Source organism: Panthera uncia, assembly GCF_023721935.1.
Source record: "Panthera uncia isolate 11264 chromosome B2 unlocalized genomic scaffold, Puncia_PCG_1.0 HiC_scaffold_24, whole genome shotgun sequence".
Classification (NCBI taxonomy): domain Eukaryota; kingdom Metazoa; phylum Chordata; class Mammalia; order Carnivora; family Felidae; genus Panthera; species Panthera uncia.
The window spans coordinates 19,890,834-19,913,821 of record NW_026057580.1 but is presented as its reverse complement, the minus strand read 5'-3'; the positions used below and the strand labels follow the sequence as shown (position 1 = coordinate 19,913,821).

General features: G+C 39.7%; 1 protein-coding gene across 1 annotated transcript in view; it reads left to right on the top strand.

Annotated features, from left to right (window-relative positions):
- The window catches only part of PKHD1 (PKHD1 ciliary IPT domain containing fibrocystin/polyductin), a 483,789-nt gene that overhangs the window by 84,137 nt on the left and 376,664 nt on the right, over window positions 1-22,988 (top strand). Inside the window, exon 34 of the mRNA XM_049653801.1 lies at window positions 6,061-6,211. Coding sequence (XP_049509758.1) covers window positions 6,061-6,211 — 151 coding nt within the window. The remainder of the gene's footprint in view (window positions 1-6,060; window positions 6,212-22,988) is intronic.

Sequence of the window (22,988 nt, the reverse complement as noted above, 5' to 3'; positions counted from 1 at the left end):
CTGTTCTTGATTTCTTGTCTAGATAGAGTGCTTATACCTGATGTTTTAATGAAGGCCTATTTGCCCATTCCAAAATAAAACTAAATAAGATTGATATCCCAGAATGAAAGAGATAACGAGTCCTTTTCATGGCAGGCTGACTTTTTGATGTCCTAAGAAAGCCTGTGTTTTAGTACAAATTCATCATAGGAAGAGAGGAACCTCCTGGGCTAGTTGTTTTCCAGAAGCTGTGAAGAACCCTGTTTAGATCATACAGGAAACAGTGTACTGGAGGTTGTACTCAGGCAGGACTGGATTTCAGAACTCATGAACACTGGATACCAAGAAGCACATATCAGGTCCTGGCTCCACTGAATTTTGAATACTTCACCAAATTCCCAGGGTTCTCCTTTGAGGTTCTTCTATGTCCTTCTCTACTGCAGGAGGTCTCTGAGGGAACTGAACCTTAGATCCTATTAAAAGTTATGCTGTTTCTTTTGACATTATTTGGCAATATGTGCTGATAAACTTAAAATTTTTCATTTGCTGTGTTTCAGTAATTTCACTTCTAGGGATTTTAAGAAAGCAGTTAGAAATATGTAATACTTTGGAAAAACTACATTTTTTGAAGTTTTAGTTATAACAAAAAATTTGAAATGAAGTGTTTAATAATAAAGAATGAATCCAAATGCCAATATACCAAGATCCTTTAAAAATCACGACACAGAAAATTAGAGGAGGACAAATATCCTATGACTTCACTCATATGAGGACTTTAAGATACAAAACAGATGAACATAAGGGAAGGGAAACAAAAATAATATAAAAACAGGGAGGGGGGCCAAAATATAAGAGACTCGTATATATGGAGAACAAACAGAGGGTTACTGGAGGGGTTGGGAGGGGGGTGGGCTAAATGGGTAAGGGGCGTTAAGGAATCTAGTCCTGAAATCATTGTTGCACTATATGCTAACTAACTTGCATGTAAATTTAAAAATAAATAAATAAAAATAAAAAAAGTCATGATGCAGAATATTTAACTGGAAAGGGAGATGCTTACAATATGTTGGGAAGTAATAGGTACAGGTCACAAAATAGTGCATCAATTTAATCTTAAAGGTGTACATATAGTATATGTGTTTATACATGCATATAACAGGTGATTAGAAAAAAGACTGGAAGGATGTAGTCTAAAATGTTGAATGCCTACCCTATGTGGTTGGAGTATTACTTACATCTATTTATTGGGTTTTTATGTTTTTTTTTTTAGTGAACATATACCAATTTAATAACCAGAAAACACAACTATCAGAGGCCAGAAGGACAGAAGTAGAGTAAGAAGGAAGGAAAGTTCTCTATGTGAGCTTGGAGAAGTATTTAAGGTCTTGGAGGCCAACGTAAGGAGTTTAGAGTTTAGATTCTATTCTAAGGAAACAATATCTTTCCAGAGTCACACAGTCTAGCCTTGGTAGTGTCAGGACTGGAAACCAAGCCTCTGAATGACAGTGTACTTGGCCTGATGCTGTGCCTTCAGTGTCAGTGATGGGAGCCTGGGCTGAAGTGAGCAGTTCAATGATATTCCAGAACCACCAGAAGCAATTTCAGGCTAACTGAGGGAGACATAAACACTGCAGATGTTTTGTTGCCTGTCCTAGATAGCGTATGCAAGATTACCTGCTTACTTTGGGTTCTGATCAGACCAACTGAAAGAACCATAGATTAGGAGTCAGGAAACTTAGGTTCTGGAAATCTTTTTGCCACCATTTGGACCAAAACTATTTATCTCATTCCCTCAAAATAAATATTTGTGTGTCTTTCTGCACATATATGTTCTGTGTGTGTGTGTGTATGTGTGTGTGTGTATATATATATATGTGTGTGTGTATATGTGTGTGTACACACACATATACACACACACACACACATACATTATATTTAAATGTGCCCATTTGTACTACTTAACTGATAGAATTGTGGAAGAAAACATGGAATAATAGCTATTAGGAAACTCTGAAAATTTGTAAATGTTAGTCTATTTTATTTGAAGTTTATTTTTTGGGAGGGGGGAGGGGCAGAGAGAGAGAGAGAGAGAGAGAGAGAGAGAGAACCCCAAGCAGGCTCTGCCTTGTCAGTGAGCCTGATACAGAGCTTGAACTCATGAGCTGTGAGATCATGACCTGAGCTGAAGTTGGACGCTTAACCGACTAGGCCACTTAAGTGCCCCAATGGTCTATTTGTGATATCCTGGTGTCTCTGCTAATTTTGATGATGGATTTTTAATGAAAAGTAGTCTCCAGGGAGATAACCAGGGGGGGGAAAATATATATATATATATATATATATATATAAAATATATATAAAATATAAATTATATATAAAATATATAATATATAAATATATATAAATAAAAATATAATATAAAAAATATAAAATATATATAAATATATATATATATATTTAGATAATATATATATATTATCTAAAGCTTGTTTTAAAAAAAAAAGGTCTAAGATAATAAAAAGTGGTTTTAGGGGCACCTGGGTGGCTCAGTGGGTTGGGGGCTGACTTTAGCTCAGGTCATGATCTTCTCGTTCATGAGTTTGGGCCCTGCATTGGGCCCTGTGCTAACAGCTTGGAGCCTGAAGCCTGCTTCAGACTCTGTGTCTCCTTCTCTCTCTGCCCTTTCCCTGCTTATGCTCTCTTTCTCTCTCTCAAAAAAAATAAACATTAAAATAAAGTGGTTTTAACTCTTTCCGAGCAGTATGACATGATTAGGGAAGACAGTGCATGAGAGAGGAGCTGGGTGATTTACTCCATTTTATTCTAGTCTTTGCTGATGAAGATCCTGGAAAGGGCAGTAGAAGGCTCATTAGCAGGGTAGAAAACCAAGACCAAAAAAAAAAAGGTTGTATAGGAAGTTTGTTACTCCTTTCCTTGAGTTCAAGTTTGTATTCTAGATCATTTGTGTCACTGAGTACAAATTAGTTGTTGGTAGGATTGAGAATCCACTGCTGGTAATGAAGATAAGAGTGAGCCACAGAGCAGATAGAGGAGAGGAGACAAACACTCTTTCCCTAAAAAGGGTAAAAGGGGATTCTGGAAATTTAGACAACTAAGCTTGTGTTATCCCTGATAAAATTCTAGAATGAATTATTAATCATATGGTCTGTGAGCTTTCAGAAATAAAACTACAGATCTCCCTCGACTTAACCATGAAGTTATGACCCAATAAAGCCATTGTAAGTTGAAAATATTGTAAGTTGAAAATTCATTTAATAAAGTTAACATACCTAGTATCATAACTTAGTCTAGTCTACCTTAAACATGCTCAGAACACTTATATTAGCCTACAGTTGGGCAAAATCGCCTAACATGAAGGCCATTTTATACTAAATTGTTGAATATCTCATGTAGTTTATTGGCTACTAAAACACGAAAAACAGAATGGTTGTATAGGGACAGGATGGCCCTAAGTGTGTAGACTGTTTACCTTCATGATATTTTGTCTGACTGGGAGCTGCTTTTGCCTGTCATCATGAGAGACGATTGTACCACATATCTCTAGTCCAGGAAAAGATCCAAGTTCAAAATTAGAAATACAGTTTCTACTAACTGCATCTTGCTTTCATACTATCATAAAGTCAAAAAATCATAAGTCAAATCTTTATAACTCAAGGACCATTTGTAGCTATCTGGGTACTGATTCATAAGGAAAATGATGGGTGGCACACCAAATTTGTTTACTTTCTGATAAATTTATAAGTGATTTCTGATGGAAATATAGAGGGAGAGTTTCTCAAACTATTCCAACATCTCCAACCCCCACCCGAGTGGCAAAAGAAAGGTTCTAGCTGCAAAGTCGAGTGGCCTAACACACTGGCTTTGAAATCAGGTGTTTTATTTGAAAAACCCATGTGAACTTTGCATTCTATTCCACCATGTTGCCATATTTGTCTAAATATTACATGACATTTTAATATAAAAGCTAAATTACTTTCCTGAATCTTTGAGAACAAGTGACACTTCAGGAGCAAATGCTTTATTTACCCTGTGGCTCTGTCTACCCCTTGGACGATGGCTCAGCTAAATGGATTTGGAGTTACAACTGGCTCCAGGTTCAAAATGCATTTGAACAATGGGTCCACATCAGTGAGAAGACATGTAACAATAATGAATGTCAATTCCCACATTTACATTTCAACAATAATATCGCCAACACCACTAAACCAAAAACTGTAATGAGTTGCCTCTCTCAAACACTGTGTGCCAGATTCTTTACAAATCATTTTGTAGGTTGCATTTCACCCCCCCTGCTCAGCACCTCTATAAAATAGGTACCTGATAATGATAACTCCCATTTTATAAACATGGGAACCAAAGCTTAGAGAGTAATGTCCTCACAGCGTCCTAGAGATGGTAAATATCAGCTGGGGGATTCATATCTAGCTGGCCTGCTTCCAAGCCTAACCTCTGCATGCTAATGCTTCTCAGGAAATCACGAACAAATGCAACATGGTAAAATCTTCAGGTAGTTGTGGATCTGAGACTTTGAGTTTACCACCACCTTAATTTAAGCATGGAGCTACAAAACAAGCACAGTGTTGGTTGCCATGGGAGGGAGGGCTCAGATAAGCACAGACCATGGCCCTAGTGGTTAACACAAACTATGGGTGTTCAGTTCTGGGCCACATGATGTTAAAATATGGACCATCTAGAGTAAGTCCAGAGTACGGTGGGCGTGGAAGTCATGACTTGGGTGAATGTGAAACTGGGAATATTTTATTATGAAGAGTTGAAGACTAAGTAGATATGGTAGTTATCCTTTTCACTATTTCTAGCAAATTGTGGGAGAAACCATGTTGACATTGATTTGAGAAAAGAGACTCCAGTTCGGCATGACTTATAGTTTCTCAGGCAGTGAGTGACCTTTTGCTCTTTCCATGGCCCTTCCTCGTCTTCCCTTCTTCCCATGAAGAAGACCGATCATTCTTCATGCTGATGTTTAAACAGCATCTCAGAACTTGAGAGTACTGCTCTAGGAGACAGGACACCTGAGTTCTCATCTTGGAACTGCTGTACTGCTACGTTTGGCTTTTTGTGAATCTTCTGATCTGTGTGGGTTATGTTCTTTATGCCTCTACCTACTTTACTGGCCAAAATGAGATCATACAAATGAAACTGTTGAAAAGTATAAGACACCATGCACTATTGTTACTAATACTCTTTGAGTTAGTTGCAACAATGCCTAAAGCCAGGATTATTGTTGAGTAAATGTCACACCTGTTGGGGACAATAGCCTGCAATAACCATGCTTTCACCTCTGGTACACAGCATATTTTTAGACTTTCTGCAATGCTACACTGCTGTTTTTCATTTTAAATCCAGTCTGGCTTCTCTCCTTAAAGCAAGAGGACTTTTAAAGCGAGTGGCTTGTAGTATAACTGGCACATATATCGAATCTCCTTAGTCTGGGCTGTTAAGTAAGTTTAATTAATTTACTAAGTTAATGTTCCACTGCTAGCAACAGAGCCTCATTGCCATCAGCTGGGGAGAGGGAATTGAAAGCCTAAATGAGCTCATTTTTTCACAGTTGGAATTAGGGACCAGTTAGCCAGTTGTGTGGGTTTTCCAATTTCTCCATCTGCCCTGGGGGGATTCAGGCAATTCACTCCCCCAACACTAAGTGTGAGTAAGAACAGAAAGAGGAAAGGGGAAAAGAAAAAAAAAAACACCTCTGCCCAACATTTGCTTCCATTTTTGGCACTGGAAGTATTGTGTGCACATTGCTTGTTAAGTTGGGTTTTGGAGAAGCTTTTGCTAATGTTCCTAATAGATTCGGAAAAGAGAAAGGCCTCAGTGAAAGATATTTACCATGTGCATTTTCATTGCAGGGTGTGCAGATAAAAGGAAAACAAATAAACAATAAAAGAATGGAAACAAAATTACGGAAATTTGCAAAATTTGACAAATGGTGGCCTATAGTTGCCACAAGCTAATGGCTTGCAATGATTAATAAGAGTAAAAATAATTGCATTTCATTAAGATTGATGACACCCCATTTAACCTCCCCTCTCGTTTCAGCCCTAAAGTGGAAAGAGATGAAGTTCTCATCTATAATAGCTCCTGTAACATTACCATGGAAACTGAGGCAAAGATGGAGTGTGAGACGCCTAATCAGCCAATTACCGCCAAGATTACTGAGATACGGAAAAGCTGGGGCCAGAACACTCAGGTATAATCAAATCTTTTTTACAGACTGATTCAAACAGCTCAAATTAAATTTGTAATATTGTGTACATTAAAAAAACAATTTAGTCCAAATGGCAGCGATATGTAATATTAAATGCTCTCAAACTTTGAGAAGCTGGTCTAATGCACAACATCTGAATTTGTAGTTAACTCTGGTTAATCATATATTTTCTCAAAAATAAATGAGTGCTGCCTGGGCTCTTTTAAAGCAAATTCTGAACAGATAATCTCCTCCGCATTTTGTCCTGCTTTCTGCGTGCATGTTTGAAAGGGGCTCTCTGTGGTTTATTTCTTCATGAAATAAATGGCCCTCAATTTAACCAGGCCCTTCTGGAAGGTTTCCAAATCACTCAGCCATCCTCAGTTGGCGGGATGGCAATGTCTGCTGGTCCATCCAGTTCATCTGTTCCATGGAGATCAGAGTGGAAGCTTCAGCTTCTGAGGTGATTACATGGAAATTAGAACTGGGAAGCACTGTGGGGGCGTTTGGTCTAGCCTCTTTACCTTAATTTATCTGTTTGGAAATAATCTAAACCACCCCTCCAAGTGGCTCCCCTAAGAATGTGTTCTTAAAAGTCCCCACAGAGAGAGAGTGTCCATAGCCTCCTCAGGGAGTTTTTGAGAATTGAAATCAGAGGCTGAGGGCTCTTTGGAAATATATCAGATCATCTTTTACAACTCTCTGGACTTCTCACGATGCATGGATAAAAAATAATATTTATTGAGCACCTACTTCCTTAGGTGCCGTTTTCATTATGAAAGTAATTCTTAGATTTCCTTTTTGTCTCTTTGATTTGGAAGAAACATTAATGGAGTGCCTATTATGTGCTGCACACTACATGAGATTGTCTACTGAATGCTGCTTTGGTTAAACCTTCCCAATCCCAAACTATACTTCCTGGGTTTGTAGGCATAGTTTTTGTTTATTATTATTATTTTTTAATGTTTATTTATTTGTTTTGAGAGAGAGTGTTCAAGTGGGGCAGGGAGGGGCAGACAGAGAGAAGGAGAGAGAGAATCCCAAACAGGGTCCATGCCGTCAGCTCAGAGCCCGACGCAGGGCTTGAACTCACAAACCATGAGATCACGACCTGAGCCGAAATCAAGAGTCAGCCGCTTAACTGACTGAGCTACCCAGGTGCCCCTCGTGCCCCTCTCTTGGCAGTTGGCTGTCCGTGATAGCTCAAATGTTTATCATAGGGCAGTAACTTTGCTGATTGTATTGTGTATCAGTGTTGTATTGTGGAATGAGAGCTATAGGACACTGAGTAACCTCGAAGCCTTCCCAAGCCCCGGTTTCTGCCTGAGCACTAATGTGGGCTGTTGGGATGCTCGTGTGAAGAATGCCAGTGAAAGGGAGGGAGAGGCAGTTTGCACAGTGCCTAAGTGCGGGCTCTAGAGCTAGACTGTGGGGGTTTGAACATATCACTTGCCACCTGGTGGACTTCAGACAAGTTGCTTAACCCCTCTGTGCTTCATTTTTCTCATCTGTAAAGTGGGGATAATAATAGTACCCACCTAATAAGATTGGTTGGAGGTTTATATCCTAACATGTGAGCCACTGTAACCACTCCTCACAGCAGACAAATGTCCAGTGTTAGCTGATACTGGCAGGGCTAGTTTGTTGGTAGTAGTGTTAGCAAATGATCTGCCATTATTTCTGTATGGGGCTTGCTGCTTTGACCAGATCATTTTGCTTCTTAGATTCCATTTAATTTTTCATCATCTCAAGGAGTAATTTTGAATTTTTGTCAGAGGTCTAAATGCTTCAGTCTTCTTTAAATTTGTATGCAGCATGTATTTATTGAGATCCAGCCATGTTCAAGGTTCTCTGCCATGCTCTGAAAGAAATAAAAAATAACATGGAAAGAGACCCCTTTAGGGGATAATAGGGAAGAGAGACCATATAAGAAGTAGGTGAGGCTCAAAGCTGGACACATAGTGTCCATTAATCACAGTTGCATGGAATGTTGGCACCATCCAGACAAGCCCCCTCATTCAAGAGATGAGCTAACAGGTCCTGAAAGAGAGGTGGCCTGACAAAGGTCACAAACCTAGTAATTTGGCATCATAGCCCACATGGCCATAAATCATTATGAGGGATATAAACCATTTAATCTTTACGAACCAGCTGGGCTTGTCTGTGAAAATCTACTAGGCTAGTGCCAGTGTCTAGGAGATACCAGTCCTGGTATGTATGGTTACCCTATAGGTGTTGGGATGTCTGGTTTCCCTTCTCAGATGTGGTGTTGACCTGTTACCTGTCTAGGCATACACAATTGCCTTATCTGGACCTGAATCTGGGGAAAACCAGTGCTGACAGGTGCTTAACTGGGACTAGAATTCAGGTCTCCAGCTCTAAGTACTAGGTGAGAACCTTGGAACATATCTTTCATAAAATGTTAATGAGTATTTTGTGATACAAGTGTTCCAAGGTCAAATACATTTGTGACAGCTGGATTAAAGAAAGGTACGTATTTTTTCTCCCCCAAAGGACTTTTGAGAATGTTCACATGTGAACGCGTAATGCGAATTTCTAAGAGAGAGCTTTTGTGTGGAGTATTATCCAAATCTGTTTGTCCCCGGACCATCTTACTTTCAGAATCTCTCTTGTGTTTATATGTGTTTGCTGCTCTTAGGAAAATGTTGCTCATGCTGTGCTATTCCCCTACTGTCAAGTGGGGTATCAGAGGTGGGAAAGATTATTTCCATATGGGGCAGTCATCCAGATCTGCTGAAGCAGGTGGCATTTTTATCATGCCTTGAAGAATGGGCAGGGGTTAGGCATTCAGGGTTGCCAAGGAAAGGTGTTTCTGTAGAGGAACCAGGATGCACAAGTCACTGAGGCAAGAACCCATAGGGACAGTGCAAAGAACATGATGTGTGTGAAGGGGACTAGTGAGTTGTAGGTTTGGAATGGTAGGCTGGGATTGTGACGGCAGGCTAAGTGTTTGGTCATTGAATTCATCAGGTCACGGGTTATCTTTGAGCAGTTACTGCATGATCACAGGTGTGCTTTAGTCACACAAAACAGTGTGATCTCTTTGTTGTGTGTGGGGTAACTTGGGCAAGCCACGGGAGGCAGGAGCATCTCAACTGGGCGACAGAGCACCGAACTAGGGAAGTAGTGGAGGGAATGGAGAGGAGGAACACACACGATAGTCTGCACTTGATAACTTGGGTTAGTCAAAGTGTTCAAAGATATGGAAAAGGAAATGTGGTAGGTAAGAAAATGGCATGCCGACTCTTGAAAATGATCTCTTCAAATTTTTGAAATATATATAATATATACATCCATGCTCATGACTCCCCAGTTGTAATCTTCCCCTCCATCCCAAAGCTCTCTCCTGAACTTTAGATTCCTGAACCTTAAGGCTTACTGATCTCTTTCCCTGGATATGGAAGTGGCACCTCAAATCCCTCAGATTCTAAATTCAACTCCTGATTGTCCCTGCTACTCCTTGTTCCCCACCATAGTCCTGGACTGAGTTGGTGTCTTTTCAGTTGTTCAGGCCATGGAGACATTTTTGGACTTCCAAATTCTACATCAGATCCATCAGGAAATTATGCTGATTGTACCTTTAATCTGACTACTTTGTACCAAGTCAGCTATCGTCATCACTACCATGCTTTACTGAGTATTACAAGACTCACCCAACTGGTTCACTTGTTTCCACCCTGGAAACAAGGCTCTTCAGGCTCTTTTAATGGGACTCTCATGATCATTTCGAAATATGTCAGATGATTTCACTCTTCTCACTAACTTTCTATTGGCTCCCAAATTCTCTTGCAATTAATAGCTGAGTTCTTACATTGACCTAAAGGGCCATTCTATGCACCAACTCCCTCCTCCAGTTCCTCTCTATATTTACCCCTCATTTCTGTCACATGTACCTTCTCTGTTCCAAGCCCTTGGAAGTTGGGCTTGGAACTTCCTTCCAAGGAAGGAGTACTGGCTCCTTGCAGTTCTTGGAAACTACCAGGCTTGCTTCCACACTGAAACCTTTGCATTGACTATTCCTTCTACTTTGAATACTCTTCCTCCTCCTTTTTGAGATATAACCTTTTACTTTTATAAATGTAATGTAAATGTAAAAGCTGAAATGTTGCTTCCTCATCAAGGTCTACCTTTACCACCCTATTTAAAACTGCGCCCCACTGCTGCTCATTCCATATATCATACTTGCAATTTCACTTAATCTGTTCTATTTTCCCATAGTCCTTATCACCTGCCAATATGCTACATCAGTTACTAATTTATTATGTTTATTGTTTAGTGTCTGACTTGCTAGAATATGATCTTCCAGAAGGCAGAAATGTTGACCTGCTTTGTTCACTCGTATATCCCAATTGTCTGGAACAGAGACTGAATCAATTGTACTAACAGTATAGAAATGCAAACAGGGGTAGTTAAAACAAGCCAAATCACATATTGCTTCTCTAATCCTGTCCCCTGAAGATTCTTATCTGAAAGGAAACAGACACACCCACACACAGGTGTACCCACACCCATTTCCACACAAAAATGCTATTGTGTTATTTATCTTGTTCTTCAACTTGTATTTTTAAAAAGTTTTTATTATTTATTTTTGAGAAAGACAGTATGAGCAGGGGAGGGGCACAGAGAGAGGAAGAGTCTCAAGTAAGCTGTGGGCACAGAGCCTGGTGTAACTCACGAAATGTGAGATTGTGATCTGAACCAGAATCAAGAGTTGGACCCTTAACTGACTGAGCCACCCAGGCTCCTCATAACCTGTAATAATAATAATAAAAAAATCTAATGGCACTCTAGGATATAAGCTCCTTTGAATAGAACTTGGTTTTGCCACTGCTGTTTCCAAATGCTTTGAACTAGGCCAGTACGTGGCAGATCTCATTAAAAATTATGGAATGGATGAATGGATTTACAAATGAATGAATACATCATGGTCTTCTTTTCATTTCAGCTCAGGTATGTTTTTCTTTTCTTTACAAGGCATTAATTATGCCTACTATGTATTACTGTGATACACTGAAAAAAGAAAATCTATTAAAACGAAGAATTCAAAGAATGCTGGAAAACACTATAAGGTGCTCTAAGACAACCAGCAGTTTTGAGGGATTTCTGAAGGACAAATAACGGATTGGGTTGGATGGGTAGAGAAACCACAGTAGAACAAACACAAAGCAAGCAAGTTTAGAGAGAACTGATAGAATATAAGCTATACTTTTCTTTTTTTTTTTAAATATATTTTTTTAACTTTTTAATGTTTTTATTTATTTTTGAGACAGAGAGAGACAGAGCATGAGCAGGGAAGGGGCAGAGAGAGAGGGAGACACAGAATCAGAAGCAGGCTCCAGCCTCTGAGCCATCAGCACAGAGCCTGATGCGGGGCTCGAACTCACAGACTGTGAGATCATGACCTGAGCCGAAGTCGGGCGCTCAACCTACTAAGCCACCCAGGCGTCCCTAAGCTATACTTTTCTATGGAACTCTGGGAGAAATTCCAAGCTGGGCTAGGGCAGATACTGAGTCAGGGTAATTAACAGAGGGATTGATTGTGGGAATTGCTGGGTTGACAATTTTTCTCTCTCCCTCCTATCCTCCTTCTCCATCCCTCCCTGTCTCCCTCTCCCCATCTTTTCCTTCTCCTCCCTCCCTCTACATCATCACTTCCTCCCTGCTACCGCCTCCCTCCCTCTCTCTTTCCCTTTGTACATGAAGTGGTTGGATTTGTGGCTCTTAGGGTGAAGTCTTAAGTGCAGCCCATAAAACAAAGAGGAATTGTTTGTTTGGATTTTGTCTACTATGGATGTTAGGACCCTTGTTAAACTCAGTCAAACCCATGGCAACTTTGAAACTCCAGGGAAAGAGGGAGGGGCAGGAACATAGCATTCTCCCCATTTCTGCCTCAAAGGGATTCCTTTACATTCACTTGACTGATCCAGATGTTTCACCCAGCAATTTCAGTTGTGCTAACTGGAAGAGGTTTCTCTGAACATCTGATCTGCCATATCAGTGAAAAAAGAAGTCTGAAAACAATGCTGTTCAAGTTATCTGCAAAATGATGTTAAACCTAGAATCCTATATGCAGTCAAATGCTATTTGGTGTAAGAACAAAATAAAGACATGCACACTATACAAAGTTCAGAAAGTTTATCACCCTTGTGCACTCTCTTAAAAATGATATACTCTGGCAAATTGTAAAATGAATCCAGGCATGGAGATGATATGGGATACAAGAAACAGCAATGAACCAATATCCCCCAAAACAGCCAAAAAAAAAAAACCCCGAAAAAACAAACAAAAAAACCCCCGACGATAAAAAGTGTTGAAAATGTGGCTGTGAAACTTACTATAGATAAGAATAGATTCTTAACCATGCAGAGTCAGGAACCTGTTTCAAGTTAGGTATATTAAAAGGAGAACAAGAAACAGAGGCATAAATCTCTTCTTTGACAAAATGAGGTATTTGTAACACAAACACAACATTATATGAAGATGAAAGGCACATATGATTTAAGTTCCTGCAAAGGGAACTTTCTATAAAAGGCAAGACAATTTGCCCCAAAGAACCCTAAACAAGCTTTAGGTTTACAGAAATGTAAGTACCAGGAAAGAGGTCTGAAGCAGGATGCTAAAAATTAAGTGTGTGTGTGGATTATTTGAAATACCCTATACAGAATCGCAAGATCCCCAGAATACTGCTGCTCGCCAACCCAACCAGATATCTATTCCTACCCACTAGGAGACAGAGGCATAATTTGTACACAGATTGAATTAGTGAGATATTAATTAGGTGCTTGATTGCAAAAGTAAGGAGATGAGGATGGTGGATGGTACTGAAATCTGGCAGATGAATGGAAAGTCTTCTTTCTTTAGAGAGAGGTCAACTTCCCCTGATCCCATTAAATTCTTTCTTCTGCCCAGCTTGGAATTCTGGCAACCCAAATTCTTCTCCTTCTAGAAAGGAGATGAAGATCCTTCTTTGGAGAGATTCAGCCAGAGTAAAGACCCACAGATTTTTATATTTGAAAGCCTCATGAAGTTCAACATAGATCATCCTCTTAGATTTTTAGTGCATTGCTCTTGAGTGTGAATGGAAGGGCTTCTGGGTTTGGCCACAAGAGATTAATGAGTTTTAGACTTACCCTCCTGCCACAACCAACTACAAAACCTGTCAGAATAAATTTCGGACATTGGATAATAGCACAAGGTTGTGGTTCTTGAGAGAAGGGGGTGGGACACATGAAGAGTGGCTTTCTGTCTGGGAGTACAGTTCCAAACACAGCACTGGGAAATAGAACCCAAGCAGAGAGAAGCAATCTCATTGGAAGAAGCAATCAGGTATCACAGTTCAGGGCACTTATGTAGGGAGCTGGTATGGAAAAGGAGGTAGAGGTAGGAGGGACAGAAAAATGTTCAATGAGGGGCACCTGGGTGGCTCAGTCAGTTAAGCTTCTGACTCTTGATTTCGGTTCAGAACGGTTGTGATCTCACAATTCTTGAGATCAAACCCCGAATTGGGCTCTGCACTGACAGCAATGGAGCCTGCTTGGGACCCTCTCCCGTTCTCTCTCTCTCTCTCTCTCTCTCTCTCTCTCTCTCTCTCTGCCCCTCTCCTCACGTTCTCTCCCTCTCTTTCAAAACGATAAATACACATTTAAAAAAAAAAAAGAAAAAATATTTTTTATAGTTACAAACAGGCCTGCAAACCACAAGAGACTTTTGCATACAGGGAACAAACTGAGGGTAGAAGGGGGTGGGGTGGTGGGTAAAATGAGTGATGGGCATTGAGGAGGGCACTTGTTGGGATGTGCACTGGATGTTTTATGTAAGTGATGAATCACAGGAATCTACACCTGAAGCCAAGAGCACACCGTATACGCTGTATGTTAGCTAATTTGACAATAAATTATATTAAAAAAGAAAGAAAAAATATTTAATACAATAATGGCAAAAGTTTTTCAAGTTTGATGAAAATTACAAACCCACAAATCTAAGATTAATGAATCTAAACTAGAGGAAACCTTAAGAGATCCATTATTGGAATTATCAGTAATGTTAAGATGTTAGTTCTTCCAGTTCAGTTGTATGTTCTAAATAATATTTAGAGTCAATGCAATTCTAACAAAACATCCCAATAGGTTCCCTTTTTTTTTTTGTAGAAATTTCCAGGCAGATTCAAAAATATTATGGAAACACAATGAATAGCCAAAACTACCTTGAAAAAGAACAAATTTTGAGTACTTACACTGCTTCATTTCAAGTGTTACTTTAAAGCTATGGTAATCAATTGGAGCTTTAAGATCTCAATTGAAAGAAGGGTTCTGTTGCTAAATGTATGTTTGAAAGCTCTTGCAGCAGCATCATGAAAGACAGGAGAGGGGAGGGATCGAAGGAAGGTGTGATGAAATATATCAAAAATATCATGACGAGGAGATCCTTAGTAACATTTAAGGCTGTAGGATGGTATTGGTGGGGAGAAAAACCAGATTTTGTAGGGTTGAGGAGTGGCAAGGAAATGAAGGCAGCTGGTATAGATCACAAGCAGGAAGAGAAAAGAAGGATGCAAATGAGTATCATGGCTGAGTAGTACCTTCCTCATGCCCATCCTTAACATCACTAGTGATAGGGATGGTTTCTCAGTTAAAGGTGCTTAGATTAAAGCTGTGGTCTTCAAGTGTGTTATTTGAGTTGACAAGACAAAGACTCCACAGGGTTCTCGCCACATCTATTTATCTAGTGACCACAAAATAGCTCTCAGACAACCCTGATGTCAAATGGTCAAATTACCACCATCTTTAGGGACTTCTGTTTTTAAATTTTACTTGGGCTCTTCAATGCACACTTCCTTCAGGAGGATTGTATTTTCCTTAATACAAATTGAAGGATTTTCCTTTTGGGAAATCTCATAGTAGTGTATCATACTTGTCTTAAGGAATTTATCTTTTAAAATTATTTAAAATATTTATAATTATTAAAATCTCCTCTCTCCCAACTAGACGCTAAATTCTCTGAGAGTAGGATCTATATTGGATTCCTCTTTGATGGATGGGTGGATAAAAGTATATACCTGTACTGGATTACTAGTAAGCTTACTACTGCTTACTACTTACTGCTGCTTAATTTAATGTTTACTTTTGTTGAAGAGGACTCACCTATAAAATTGGTGTAATACAGTGATGTGACAAATTTTACATTTTAAAAATATGTGTAGCTAGATAGAGGCAAATTTGAAGTGACCTTCCATTCCCTCGTTGATTTTTTTTCCTATTACTGAAATACAAAAACGCTTTTTCACTTTTGTTTTTTGTTGTCTCTTTTTCTTTTCCTTCCTTATTCTTTCCTTTCTTCTCTTACTATTCCCCCCACCCCTTTCCCTCCTCTGCCTCCTATCCTCTCATTCCCCTCTCCTCCCTTCCTTCTTCTCTTCCTATTCTTCTCCTTTCCTTTCAAACGACATTTTATTCAGTGTGTATCATGGAGCTTGTGTGCCTGTGGAGGTAGGTGCTGTTGAAAGCAGGGTTGAGCTGGTTGTTAGGCCAGAGACCTAAGATGTAAGAATACAACCATTCCTCCCTGACTTGGAGAAAACTTATGGAACCGCTTGTAGTTTCTCTGTGAAGTGAGGCCCCTAATGTATACCAGTTACATACTGTGAGGACAGGGTGAATTGGGAGGCAGATGGTTTCACATCTGAAAGGGACTTTACTTCCTTAGGATGATTAGGCAGATAGCAGAGACAAATGGGATAAATGGTTGAACAGGACTCCTGGGGCCTGGCTTGTAGTTCTGGCAATGTCCTATCAGATTTTGAGAGAGTGGCAAGTCACTTAACCTTTCCAGTGGTTAGGGTTAGTACTCTCTGACTTCCAGGTTTTGGAGGGAGGAAGACAATCCTTATAAGGGGTGGTAGCAGGAGGAAACTAAGTTCCAGATGCATTATGCCATAGTAGTTATGAGCTTGAGCTCTGAATAAAAACCCTAACCCTAATCCTTCTACTTAGTATAGAACATGGGGCAAACTTTCTTGTCTGTGAATTTCTATTTCATACATGTGGAGCAGTTAGCACAATGTCTCATTCATGGGAAACTGTCATAATATGCTGGATATTACTACCTCTGGTTGAATACAGAGTGGGACTATACAATTAAGAAAGGTAGTGTGTGAGTGTTCTGCAAACCATTATGAACAGTTAAGGTGTCACAATTTGCGGCATTGTTTATTGTGGTATTGTCCTAACCAGAACATGCTATGGAAAAGAGGCCTTGTCACTTCATTGAGCCCAAGACTTTGAAGGGTTCTCTCTCTTGTTCTTTCTTTAAAAAGAGAGAATTCAGGCCTGAATGCAGGCTTAAATTCATCCAAACAAATTAATTGTGCCTCTCTGTTTCTCAAGGACTCTTTATATTAAATGAGTTCATGACATTGCCTGTTGTTCCTTTTTCACCAAGGTATTTTAATAGCAAATGAGGCTATGGTTTCAAAGACTCTATCACATTGTGGCCAAAAAAAAAAGGTCCTTATCATGCTTAGGTATTATAATATCACTAAGTAATTATTGTATTACTACACAGGAGTTTGAATCATCTCAGGTAAATTTGTTCTTAACTTTTATCTTAAAATAATAGTTTCTGTTCTCATTGGAAAACAGTGAGTTTTATTAGCTCTGTGAAAATGACTCTATTAATGACAGGCAGAGGGCAGTCCCACTGGGACATGACATGATTATTTCCTTCTAAAGTACAGCTTCGTAAATGGAAACCGTTCTGGTCTAAATAAATACTGTGTGGAATTTTCTCAGGGAACCTAATGTCATGCAAAAACACATGGGCTCATTTTCGGTCTGATTCTGGGAATGTAAAGATTATATTTTTTCTGAGACTTTCCAAATATGAGACTTTAGCTAGCTTGCAGATAAGCGTAGGTGCTAAGAAATTGCTTTGGGTGGTAGGCTGGCCCTATAATAGGTTTCTTTGGATTCTACAGGGCATTGAAGCTTGATGAATGAAGAACCAGAGATGCTCAAGTTAGTTTCTTTGCTGACTCATTGGTGACCTTGAACAACTTGTTTTCCACTCTCCTGTCTCAGTTTCCCCATCTGTGACGTGGGTGGATTATATGGAAACCCTAAGCCACAGAATGTGAAAATTGTGATATATGAGTATGTTACTTTATCAGTATATCTAATTCTTCATCTGAGAGAAAAGCTTGCTTTTTCAGGGGTTTATTAGTTCATTTTCTGGAGACATTATGGTGAATCACATCTTCCTGAAGCCTGATGAAGAATTAAGAGGCTACCTAACAATGAGTAGCTGCCCAGGCGTGAAGGGTCTCAGATAGTAGCTGACTAGATGTCAGAAATTAGATGTAGATTAGATGTGTGGGTGCGGGTGTGGTGTGGTAGTAGGAATGATGTGCTGTCTGTGTTGGTGGAGTTTCCTAAGTGTTTGGATATGTGGTTTCTTACTAGGCATGTTAAATATTTTTAATTGTGCTAAAAACTGAAATGTTCTCAGTTTTGAGTCTAATATAGTATTTGATGATTATTTGAAATGGCAAATAATGATCCCAGTCTGGTTGATGGGGGTTGGGGGAGGGGGGAAATGGGTGATGGGCATTGAAGAGGGCACTTGTTGGGAGGAGCACTGGGTGCTGTATGTAAGCGATGAAACATGGGAATCTACCCTCAAAACCAAGAGCACACTGTATACACTGTTTGTTAGCTAATTTGACAATAAATTACGTATTAAAAAAAAAAGAAATACAACAGGCAGTTCAGTTAATTTGGAAAACTGGGGCTTTCTACTCAGTGATGTCCTCTTTGAAATCTTGTTTGCTCAGTCATTCATCTTCTTCTACAAGGTCCTTGATGATGGTGCCATGACTGAGTTCTGCTCTTTCTTCGAAGAACCATGGTACTGCCCCTGAAATGCATGTCTATATGAGAGGAGGGTGGAGGGCCTTGACTACCTAGCTGCAGCAGCAGCTGGAGCCATGAGGGTGAAGAAATTTGGGTAAAAGTGAGTGGGAAGGACATCTCATTTTGGATGAGAGAGAATGTGGTTGTTCAAGCATTGAAAGCATTATGGAAACTGACTGCATCAACTGAACATCCAGCTCAGAAAGAAAGAAAGAACTCTTGTCTCTCAGGGGGTTGCTTTAGAGTTGGAGAGAAAGGGGACAGGAGAATAGAAGCAGGGGTGTTGGATAGAAATAAGAGTACTTTAAAAAAAATTAAAAATTGTTTTAAAGGCACACCTGGGTGTCTTAGTTAAGCATCCAACTTCGGCTCAGGTCATGATCTGGTGGTCTGTGAGTTCAAACCCTGAATTGGGCTCTGTGCTGACAGCTTAGAGCCTGGAGCCTGCTTCGGATTCTGTGTCTCCCTCTCTCTGCCTCTCCTCTGCTTGTGTTCTGTCTCTCTCTCAAAAATAAACATTAAAAAAATTAAAAGAGTTAAGAGAGTGTTGAACTGCTTTTTAATAAAAACTGCTACCCAGAAGTGGAGATTCTCCTTATGGCACTGTCACTCGTATGGGTGGATGATGTTAACTTGTTTTTGAGTCTATGAAATGGTAGTCTCAGGCATAGACTTTCCTGCATAATTTCAGACATTCTGCTTCTTTTCTTACTGCTTCATTTCAGCTTTGAGGTGATTGAACTAATGTCATTGGGCAGATCAATGGAGGGCACATATGCCATATTCCTTTTGATAGTTCATTTAGTTATTGTTGTCCAGCTGTCTTCATGGATTGCTTTGGCCACTGGTCGGATAGTCAGGCAGGACCTCTTGTGGCTCTTTTTTGTTGGCTAATGTTTGTTGATGGTAGGCTACTGCCTGGGTATCGATGAAGGTGTATATGACCCCAACAATGCTTCAACTTATCTCTCTGGCTGTCCTTCTCTATGGAAACATCATAAATGCAAGTCAAAGGAAGAATATGTGGATGAGGCCAGCTTTTCCATAAAATAGACACCAAGAGATCACCTTGGCTTTACTAAAATGAGGGCAATGTGTCCTTTCTAAAGGAGGAATGAAGGAATTGTGTAGAAGCAGCCATTTACTGAAGAAATAAATTGCTCATAGGAACTTATACATTAAAAAACAAACAAAAACCAGGAAAGGCATGTGTTGATTCTGTTGATTTGACAAAAGAACTTCTGGCCTTTATAGGATATGATTACCACTGTACTAATTTCTTCAGAATCTCCTTTTGATGGGAGAGGCAGCTATAACTCAGAAGGAATCATTGTGAAATGTTTCCTTGCTTCCAGTTAAGTGCTAGGAACCTCCTAAGATTAATGGATATTTAAGTGACTTTCCAGAACTGCCTCTCTTTCTTAACCAAGAGAATTTATCATGGTTCTGCATTTATTCTCCTCTGTGATAGCCATCTCTAGTATCCAGTTCTCAACTATTTTGAGCACAATGAAGCTTTGCACTTTCCCACCCTTTTAAGGGCTGATGGGCCATCTGAGTTGCTTAAAATGTGGGTAGAAACATTTAATTTCTAGGGCTTGACTCTCCAGCCCTCTTTTCTCCTTTGTCATGATGACTACATGGCTTAGAGCATAGGGTCAATGTATAGAGGACAGTTGTTTTACCCTGGAGAGTTGCCAATATTTTAGTGGACTTTGTGTGAGCAAGAAATAAACAATTATAAGATAATTTGAGATCGTTTGTTACTGCATATAATCTAGCCAGTCCTAGGTGGTGACTAGCCACATCGTCCTTCACCTTTAGCCTTATGACTTACTTCCTGCCTTCCACATGGTGTATTTAATTCTTTTCCATGAATCCACATGGAATCATGACCTGGTTCATGTTCTTGATGGCAGATATGACAAGCTGAACAATAAGGTGACAGATATTATGGACCAGATAGGATTTAGAGGAGTAAAATCAGCTTCTTTTTATATTCCTGTTTCCTATTTTCCTCCCTTTCACTGGTGGTGTGCTTCCATTCTCTCGCTCTCTAAGTTTATTTATTTACTTATTTTGATATAGATAGATAGAGAGCAGGGGAGGGACAGAAAGAGAGGGAGAGAGAGTGTCTCAAGCAGGTTCTGCACTGTCAGCGCAGGGCCTGACATGGGGCTCAGACCCACGAAACATGAGATCATGACCTGAGTCAAAACCAAGAGACAGACGTTCGACTGACTGAACCACCCAGGTACCCCATGTGCTGCCATTCTCACTCACAGTTCTTATCTTTTGAAGATCCTCTGTGGGATTTTCTAGTGCTGGGAGATGAATTATTTTCTTTTGTAATATTGTTGCAAACTCTGGGGGTTTGTGGAGAGACTTGGCTATTTCTGGCATTTCTGCCTGTGCTAAATATCTTGTTTATTTCCTCCTAAGAGTCACTCTGGGGCATTGTGCATAATGTTGAATCCATTTTTAAAATGGAGCATATATTTATATCTATAGTCTATACTTACACCCATAGCTCTATATCACCTATTTATATGTATTTTTTGTACATGCATGCCCTCTTATCTCTTTAAATTTTGCTTTTAAAAAAAAATCTATAAAGACATTAATCACAAGGCAAAAAACACAATTTAAATAGACCTAAATGATAAAGAGACTCAGAATGGCTCGCAGAATGGGAAATCTCAGGAATCATAGGTATGGCTTGATCTAGCAGTTCGGGACTCACAAATGGGATGGCTCTGGGATGGCTCTTTCCATGTCTCTGCCCTACCTTCTAGAGGGTCAGATTTAAGCAAAGACTGCCTCCTCTGGGCCCACAAGATGGTTGCCAGTAGCTCCCAAGGTTGCTTGTTTTCCTCTTCATGTTACATGGGAATGAAAGGGTCTTTAATGAGCAGTCTCAGAAGGAGGACACTTTTTTCCCAGACCTCCCAACAAATGTCTCCTCATGACTCATTGGTCCAAATTGAGTTATCTGACCACATTTCCCTGTGTGTAGGGAGATAGGCTTTGGTGGTTGTTTTTGGTCAATGAGTGTTCACTGTGGACCTTAGAATAGAGCTAATCTCACTCCAACACCGGGGTGAGAATATGAGCTCAGTGATGCCCCAAAGAAAAATCTTGATGAAGGGCTATTGATGAAGGGAAGCTGAGAATGGAAGTTGGGGGGATCACCCAGCGCTTGACTACAATGGCCTCACGTTTCTCTTAGTGGCTCTAAACTAAGGCCTCTTCTTCTGGTCCTCCTCACTGATCCCTTTTGATAACTTAATGCATTGCGGTTGCATGGCATTTTTACATGTGTGAAAACAAAGCACCTCTTCTGTATAAGAGAATTGGCTAAATGAAAAGGAAACAGAATTGGTAAATCTCCTGTAGAACTCAGTAGAGTGTTCGCTTTTAACAAACGAATAAGCAAACAAGGAAGCATAATAACCACATAAAACACATACACCTTCAGTAGCCTGCAGGACCTCTAAATCAGTTATACATATATATTTTTGGTGATATGCAATCTTCCTGATTCAAAATGACAGTGTTTGTTTTTATGATGTACCAGCTCCCAACGGGGATGGCTCATCATTCAGCTCTATGCGAGTCAACCCTCCTCTAATAACATAGAAAAAAAAACTAGGGAAAGAAATGGTCTGTTATAGGGTTTGTTTCTCATAATCGGTCCTCTAAAACACATTACAAATATTAATTACTTAAGCCTCTTAGTGTCCCTGCCCAATAAATACCTATTTACATGGAGTGAAGTTGACAGAGTCACTGATGAAAGCCCTTCCATGAATTAATGTCAAAGCAAGGACCTCGACTACTAGGCTCACAGCTCCAGTACCAGTCACCCAAAAGCAGTGCCATTTAATTTCTTTCCCTTCCCAGAGGGGAAACGTATGCACAGCCAAGCAGAAGCAAATATATTTTGTTCTCTTTCTGCCTGGCGTTGATTAATAAGAGTTTGAAGGACACTACCTGATGACTTTACTCAGAAATTGAATGAATGGAAGAATATGACCAGCAGAGAAAGCAAGGTACTCCTTGAAATTATTGTCCTTTAGTCCTCCTCAGATATTGAGCATATTAGTCTGTGTATGGGATTTTTAGATGGTTACTTTGAGAGACAACAGAAGATTGTGAAAGTATGAAGGGCTCAGATAAAATGGTTTTAAGTTTGGAAGGGTTGTGTTAACTCTGCAGATGAATCAGTTACAACCCCTACCTTGTGGAAGGTATTGTTTGATAGGAGAGATCTAAAAACCCAATAAATGTACTATGAGCAAAATGTCATAAACATGGTAATAAACATATTTGCATTTTATTATGGAAAATCATTGAAGGCCAAGACATCATCTAGATGGAAAACTTATCACCTGGGAATTCTCTGGAGGGTGTGCCATTTGATCTGGGACTGAATTTATGAGGATTGTAAGGATAAAGAGAGATAAGGAGCAAAGGTATATACTAGTGAAGAGACAGTTGTTCCAGAGTGCTAGAGGTGGGAAGACATGGTTTATATATAAGTAATTATATTCAGCTGGAATATAAGGTTTGAAAGGAAGTAATGGGGAATGAAGTGACTGGAAACAAAGGCTGGGAAACATGAGTGGTCTTGATGTCAAACTAAGAGTGGATTTAATCCAGGAGAAAATGTAGAGCTGTTAGAGGCTTTATAAATTTCATAGCTACCACTTTGTCTCATGAAATATCCCTTAGAGTGCATATCAGTCAGAATCCTAGTCTGGCTGAAGTGTGACCTAGATGCCAGGTTAGTCCTGACACAGGTAGCTGCTGTTCTCTTGGTGCTCAGATACAGGTAGGTGAAGGTCAATACT